The sequence below is a fragment of the Egretta garzetta genome, unplaced genomic scaffold, assembly GCF_000687185.1.
Source record: "Egretta garzetta isolate BGI_Z169 unplaced genomic scaffold, ASM68718v1 scaffold163, whole genome shotgun sequence".
Lineage (NCBI taxonomy): Eukaryota > Metazoa > Chordata > Aves > Pelecaniformes > Ardeidae > Egretta > Egretta garzetta.
This window is the reverse complement of record NW_009259308.1, coordinates 3,676,123-3,684,159: the sequence shown is the minus strand read 5'-3', so window position 1 is coordinate 3,684,159 and position 8,037 is coordinate 3,676,123. Positions and strand designations below refer to the sequence as shown.

Below are 8,037 nucleotides of genomic sequence, written 5' to 3'. Positions count from 1 at the left end.
CCCCCAGGTCCTTTTCTGCCAGGCAGCTTTCCAGACGTTCTTCCCCAAGCCTGTAGTATAGCATGGGGTTGTTGTGACCGAAGTGCAGGACTCGGCACTTGGCCTTGTTGAATCTCATAGAATTGGCCTCAGCCCATCGATCCAGCCTGTCCAGGTCCCTCTGTAGAGCCTTCCTACCCTCGAGCAGATCAACACTCCCACCCAACTTGGTGTCATCTGCAAACTTACTGAGGGTGCCCTCAATCCCCTCATTCAGATCATTGATAAAGATGTTAAACAGAACTGGCCCCAACACTGAACCCTGGGGAACACCATTTGTGACTGGCTGCCAACTGGATTTAATTCCATTCTCGACAACTCTCTGGGCTCAGCCATCCAGCCAGTTTTTTACCCAGCGAAGAATACACCCATCCAAGCCATGAGCAGCCAGTTTCTCCAGGAGAGTGCTGTGGAAAATGGTGTCAAAGGCTTTACTAAAGTCCAGGTAGACAACATCCATAGCCTTTCCCTCATCCACTCAAGTGGGTCACCTTGTCATAGAAGGAAATCAGGTTAGTCAAGCAGGACCTGCCTTTCATAAACCCATGATGGTCACCTCCAGCTGTGCAGGCATGCCTGGGACTGCCCTTACTGTATATTTACTGACCGTTCAAGCCCAGAGGTCCAGCTGCAGCATGGTGTGACAGGGCTGGCTGACAGCAGAGGGGCAAAAGCTCCCTTGGATTAAATAAACCTGCTACCGCTTATGAGAGCCTTGAATTTTCATGGGCTCTTTTCTGCTTGTGGGTCCTGCATGAAAGGCAAGGTCTGGGGATCTCCAGGAAGAGCTGTTGCCCCAACGCTGCAGAGAAATACAAATATTTTTCCTTTTGCCCCATTGCTGCAGAGAAAGACAAGCATTTTTCCATGTGCCGCTCGTGCAGCGCAGCAGCACGGCCACAGGTGTGGGAGCCAGTGGAGGCAGGCGGCCATCCGGGGCTGCTCCCTCCCCGCAGCTGATTTCTGATCCCATTTCTAGGTAAATACTTGGCCGATAACTGATGGAAGCTTATGCAAGTCTATGGAAAATAATATGGAAAATACCCAAGGACTGCTGTGCGTGGAACGGTTTTAATTACAGTTTAAGGAAAATGAACTAAATCCTGCACTCGGGACATTTCTGTTGGAAGTGTCAACAACTTTCAGCATTTTTTCCTTGGAAAACACCGTCTTGACCAGTCCTACAGTATTTACTTCTAGATGTAACATTGTTAATGGTTTTAAAATGTAATTATTGTATTTGTAAATTGTACTCATTCCAGTAAGGCTGTATTTTGGCAGTTAGACACTTGAGTTTTAGCATTTTACCATTCATGAAATGGATGTAATTTAAACTGTGGTATATAAATTTAATAGTAGTACTGTTGAATGGCACAATGCTTACAGAGGTAGATTACTTTTTGTCAATATATACGATTTAAATACAATACTGATAGCTGTTATGGAGGGGGTGCCTCATAAGGAGAGAGTGAAGTAGAACTGACATGCTGATTTATTTTTTCTTCAGTCCCTAGTATGTCTCACAGTGATGAATAAAAAGCTCTATCTTCAGGTTTAGCTGGTTTAACTCCAGAAAAATATTGCTGTAAATGTGGAGGTTCCTAATACAGTCTCCCAGCAAAAAGTAGGAAAAAAAAGTCACTTCTATGAAGATATTTACTTTGAATTTCCATTGCAAGCAACCTCCATGAACGTGCCCTTGTTCTCTTACAGCCGCAGATTAACCGTCAGGAGTCCCAGCAAACGTTTCTCTTTGCCCCATGCTCTTAGATTTTGCAGGGATGCAGATAAGGAAATAAGCAGGCAAAGAGGCTGGGTGCTAACTCTGAGCTTATAGCACTGAAAAGTTATTGCTGGTTTTAAGGATGCATTTTCCAAGCAGTCTCCAGATTTTTGGTTGCATTTCTACGTTCCTTTGCTTGCCTTTTCCGTTTTTCGCCTCCATTTTTGAAAGCCCCACAGGTTTAGAAAATGCTTTAAAGACACACAGTGCCCCCCTGTGCCTTTCCATTTTACCACTTAGGCAGGAAAGCATATAAATACAAACATTGGAGAAGGAAGGCAAGCCCAAGCCTGACCCTTGGTGGGACACCCCGCACTGGCTAGGGCCGGTGCTCGTGCTGGGAGAGCAGGAGCAGCATGGGGGGCTGCCAAAAGCCCAGGGGGCAGGAGCCTGCTTCGCTGGCATCAGGAGCAGCTATCTCATAGAATGGGAAAATGCATAAAGGTGCTAAACTGGAGGCTGTGGGGGGAAAATTGTCCCTCTGTGTTTTCCTTGAGCTGACGCAGGCTCAGAGCCGGGCTCCTGCACTGCACGCTGCTCCTCTCCGTGCATTGCCTGCGCAGCCTGCAGCGTTTGCTTTCTAGTTGACGTTAGTCTCGGCCTAGTGCTGGCAACATGATAATAGTGTGCGTGGCATTAATGGAGTGGCATCTCCCAAGATGGAGAGCTTGTTTTAATGGGAGGATTTGGCAATATGAGGAAAAAAGAAGGCTTCTTTTCAAAATTAAATGCAGCTGCTGTTCAGATGCACAGAGAAGCATAGGAGCATCCACTGAAAGTGGTGCTGGGGACTTTAGAAATGTGTGAGATGACAAATAGTGCTAATTTTACAGTCACAAATGTTGCCAGGATTAGGCTTGTGCATCTGCGTTGGAAAACTTAAGACACTGCATGTTGGGAAGTGCTTGCTCACAGAGCAGTTCGGCGTGACGTAAGAAAATAGAAATCCATGCCCATCTTAAAAGAAAAAAAGAAAATCTGGAGACATTTCAGTTCTGAGATGACTCCCAGACTGAGATAGGTATGATAGGGTACTTGATTTGTGTGCATGCTCACAAAAGGTATCAACACAGAAGATAAAGCACAATTCAGTTATGCAACTTCATACATCTTTGCCGGTTTTGAAAGTAGACTTGCCAGTACTCCTGGATGGAGTGCTCAACTCCGTTAATTCTTCCCCTGAAATGGAAATATGTATAAACTGTGTAACCTCCCCCTTTCTGACATAAGAATATAGGGCAAAATCTAAGAATCAGTTTTTGCATAATTGGTTCATGATGTGTACAATTGTTATAAACTCATGCTTCCAAAAGAGATCTATGTCATAGTCCTGAAAATAAGGATTTTATAATGTAAATATTACCAGAACATAGATATTTTACTTTATATTTCATTTGAAAGACAAGTTGTTTACATTAGCATTGGGTTTTTAAATGCTTTTTAAACAAAAAAACCCATAACCCAAAGCTCCCAAGCTTGTCCCATTTGTGCTGTCCCACAAAATGGAAGTCACATTTTCCGGGTGCGTGTCGGTGCGGGGATGCAGCCCTCGTGGCCTGGGTAGAGAGATGAGAAAATCCTGCACCCTTTCTGGGGCCAATTGCCTGAATTCAATGTGCCGGCATGTTGGCAGCCCTGTGGGGGGCACAGCCCCCCGGGGGGGGGCCCCCCCCCCCCCCCCAGCCACTGGCAGGTGACAAAAAAACAGCTATTCCCAGCCCACAGCACTGGGACCCAAACCAGCTGTTTGGGACAGGTTTTCTGCATACTGCTTTTGCCAATTTTTTGCGTAGTGTTTTAATTCGCTAGGCATTTGCTCAGGAGCGTTGAACTGCGTGTCTTTACTTTACCCCCCCAGCACGACCACCCTTCTGGACTCCTTTGCAAGGAGGTGCCGGTTCCATATGGATGGTTTAGCTTTCCTGCCCTGCTGGTGTCTGAGCAGAGAGGCAGAGCAGCAGGGTGCCCCGGGGATGCTTATTTTGTCAGGTATTTGTCTTCCCACGTGCCACATGAGCGTGGCACCCCAGCATTACCCCACGTGGGGAGGGTGAACAGACCAGTTGCATTTCTAAGTCTGAAGTACAGGAGCCTGGTCTTCTTTCCAGAGGCTTTGAGAAGGTGTCAGCAGAAAAAAAGATTATGAGCAGCAGCTTGGGGCGTATCAGACTTATACTTAGAGCACCAAATAGGGGCATATATAGGGATGCTTATCCCCAATTTTGGCTTCTGTAGTAGCGGTGAGAGCCCCTGGCTCTGGAGAGGGCATGGGGAAAGCAGTTCCCTCTTGCATTCAGGGCACTCAAGCTCTACAGGCTTCACCTCCGCTTTTAGGCAGGAAAAAACATGGATCTTCAGGGAATGCATCTGTTCAGTACTCCCTGCCCTCTAGCAAAGAGCAGCTACATCAGCAGGGAGTTGAAAAGGTGGCGATTCAGTTGCCTGTAAGCCACCTGCATGTCTAGAGCTAAGCATCTTTGCTCTGTTTCTGAGCATCTGGTCCAGCAGGTCTTGTGCCAAGTCGGGCTGAGCCCGAAAAGGGGGCTCAGCCCCCCAGCACTGGCACCCCTTAACTCAGCAGCACTCAGATCTAATTATCTGAGTAAAAAAAAGGGTAAATAAAGGAGGCATTCAAATAATAAATAGGTGTGATGCATTCACAGAAAGGCTTTAACTTGGTTACTTCCATGGGCCTTTCCCTTTAGACCATGTCCTCGGCCACCTCTCCCCCGAGGGGTTTTCCTTGGGTCCCTGGTAGCCGCCTGTGGCCCAGGCCTGCAAGGTCAAGGTGCCCACTGACGGAGCGGGAATGTTTTTCCCCACAGACACCTGCAGTCTTGGGTCTTCAGATGTTAGGAGCAGGAAGTCTTTTTTTTTTGCAACTTTTCTTCTTCTGTTTGTTGCAAATACTCATGATTCTCAGTCAGCTTATGGTGCTCCTCACAGGAGACATTTCAGACCAATTTTCTACTTTAACCGTATTTCTTAATAACTATGAAATTGCTCAATGGTATGAAATACTACCAGATAATAAGCTTTTCATTTGGTGTTTGCACTTGTTGTTAAGTATCACTCCCCTGTTATAAAGCTGCTTCTTATTTTTGCTGTAAGGCCACTGTCCATTAAACTCCTGTTCCTGCCCAGCTGGTGTGAGTTCTCAGTGGATACGCGTGTGGCTTCACTCACAAAAGCTTTGTCACACGAATGCGATCCTTTACCGACGAAGTCACACAACTGCGCACTCCTCCTGTTGCAGGCTGGACTTAAAGACATTAGTGCTCTTATTCGGTATTTCAGTTAAATTAATTTTGTCTTCGCTATGCCCTTTCAGGATGTATCTGTTAGAGGAGTTTTAAAACGTAGGTGGGGAAAAAAAAAGTTTCTGTTAAAATGACATCCTGTTTTTGGCCAGGCAGGGAGGGGCTGGGGAGGGGAGGCAGTTTCCCAGGCAGGGTGCAGGCACCGTCACACCCTCGCTGCAGGATGCTGTCGGGATATCTCTCACGGCAGTGCCCAGGGTTTGGGCTGCATGGGGAACACCATAGTAATATGCTGCTGAAACTTACCGTTTTGAAGCCACGCACACCTGTGGGTGAGACCCATCTGCCTTCTCCTTTTAATGTGATCACAGAGCCTCAGGGTAGTTGTTTAGTGCCCAGTCGTAAAAACTGGTCAGCTCTTGCACGAGTGATTATTTTCCCACAGAAGTCCCTGCCAAGACCTTACCATACTGCCCACACCGCCACCAGTTGTACTTGTATTCATTTACCTAATTCTAGATGATTCAAACCAGCCGGCGATGGCACTCTGTCAAATCGCAGCTGCAGAGATTCCTGCAGCACGAGCATCACGTGAAGAGTCACCACTGCACTTTCTTGCAGCAGAAGCGTTTTTAAACAGCTAGACTGCAAGGTGACATATTTTGAAATTACCTTAGAGACAGTCAAACATCTTTTACTAAAATTGTTCAGCCCTCCTCAGACTTCTCCCTTGGTTTACCGTCTCCTTCTGCAGCAGTGCAGTTCCTGTGCCCAGTGGGCATGTTGTGCAGTTCTGCATCGCAGAGGAATCCTGCTCCATTTTACCTTTTTTTTTCTTTTTTTTAAAATATGGTCCATGGGTCTGTTACCCAAGCACCCAACATTTACTTGAGAAAGCCACTTCAATACACCGAATATGGAATGATTTTTTCCCTACCCCTTTGTTGGTTTTATGTGAAAATGTCTTGGTTAAAAAACTTAATTTCGAAACTTAACATGACTAAAATATGTAACATCATCACATTGTACCTTCCCAGTAAGAAATTACAGTCTCAAAGATTTCATTTCATAGCCAGAATTCTTCTTTTAGTCTTTTTCTCACGATTTCCCAAGGAAAGTAATCCTTGCAGAGCTGGGGAGTTTTTATTATCATCAGTATTTTAATTCTTATTTCACCACAAGGCTAGAAAAAGATCTGCAGAAATACCCCACACCTCCTGCGTGACATCCCCTATCAGTTTAGGAGGGACTGCAGATAACGCTGCTGACAATTGTTCCTGAAATCGCAAGCGTTAGCATGGCAATGCTCTTCAAAGGTTCTCACACAAGCAGGACTTCACTACAGGCCAAGCAGTATGTGATAAAACATGCCAAGTTTTAGCGAGGCATTCAGAATATCTTATTCCTCTGTTATAAATCTCTCTCTTTCTAGACACAGGGCAAATCACTGCAGACATGCCGTCCTGCTGTTGGGTTCGTAATCCATGCAGGAGGGGTTTTCCACTCCAAAATGCTCTAAGGTTGATGAAATCACACGGTTGCTTTGACGGCATAAGACATGTGAAGACGTTAGTTGTGGTCTGAGAGAGGAATTGAGTCGGGTTGTGGTTTGAAGCTCCGGTCCTGCAGCCACAGGCTGGTGGGTGGAGGGCACAGGGTGCAGGAGAACCTCGCCATGACACCTCTGAACCCAGAAGAAGACCCACAAGTGAATTGGATTTCCCAGGGTATTGCCCTGTATAATTTTATGAACTCCCTTGTGTATAAAATGTTTATAAATATTTGTGGATTAAGATACACAGGTCTATTTTTAAGATTTAAGTTAAATAAGTTAATTAATGGCTGGCCTTTTTTGCCTAAACGTGCAATGAGATATATTATACCTTTACTCTATGATGGCCTAGGTACTGCTTAGTCTGTGATGAAAACTTTGCTGCTTACCTACTGTTCTCAGAGAAAAAAACTGTAAAAGACGTACAGGTTTGTTGCACACGGACTGTCGCAGCAAAGCTTTGTATTTGACCACTGGTAATATGAATGTGTTGTATTGACTTGTTGAAGATAATCATGAAACAACATATTTTAAATGTTACTTGCCTTATAGATTAGAATACGACTATGTGGATATCATTTTTGTAAATAATGTTTTTTATAAATGTCTCTCCTCCATTCTCCTCATCACCCATTTCACAAAATCTTGAATATGCAATTATTTACCATGCATAATGTTGCAACAAATAAATCCCCACATCAGAACAAAGTTTATTAATTCTATACATTAGAACCCCATTCAATACCTGATTGAGTTGCAATTTAAATGTGATTTTTTTTTCCTGTAAAATAAACAAAAATTGCAAAACACCACTTTTTCTGAGTGAGCTTTGCTTGCATGTGCCGGAGCACCCAGAGGAGCTGGGCAGAGGTATCTGCGGCTGTCATGTCCCTGGCCCAAAATGTCATTGCTGCTGGAGCTATGTGGAGCTTCCCAGCCTGGGGACAGGTCGGGGTTTGCATGTGGGGACATGTGGAGATCCACAGGGACCGTGGGGATGGGTGGAGCTTGAGGGGATGCATGAGGGCTGTGGGGACATGAGGGACCGTGGCTATGGGGCTTGTGGATGTTGAGGGGACCCATGGAGGCCATGGGGACATGTGGGGACCTGTGGAGGCTGTGGGAGCCATGGGGACCCAGTGGGGCTGTAGGGGCACACAGGGACCTGTGGAGGCTGTGGGTACCTGTGAAAGGCGTGGGGACATGAGGAGGCAGTAGGGACATGCAGGGACCCATGGAGCCTGTGAGGACGCGTGGGGGCCATAGGAACACACAGGACCACAGAGGCCATGCGGGTTTTGGGAGGCTCCAGGACACACAGGGATCCATGGAGCCTGTGAGGACGTGTGGGGGGCCGTAGGGACACAGGAGATCCGCGGGGACCCATGGAGGTCGTGAGGCCA

General features: G+C 46.2%; 1 protein-coding gene across 1 annotated transcript in view; it reads left to right on the top strand.

Moving 5' to 3' along the window:
- Window positions 1–1,095, top strand: part of SGIP1 (SH3GL interacting endocytic adaptor 1) — a 56,358-nt gene extending 55,263 nt beyond the window's left edge. Inside the window, exon 25 of the mRNA XM_035891748.1 lies at window positions 1,019–1,095. Coding sequence (XP_035747641.1) covers window positions 1,019–1,041 — 23 coding nt within the window. The 3' untranslated portion in view covers window positions 1,042–1,095. The remainder of the gene's footprint in view (window positions 1–1,018) is intronic.
- Window positions 1,096–8,037: the final 6,942 nt, after the last annotated feature.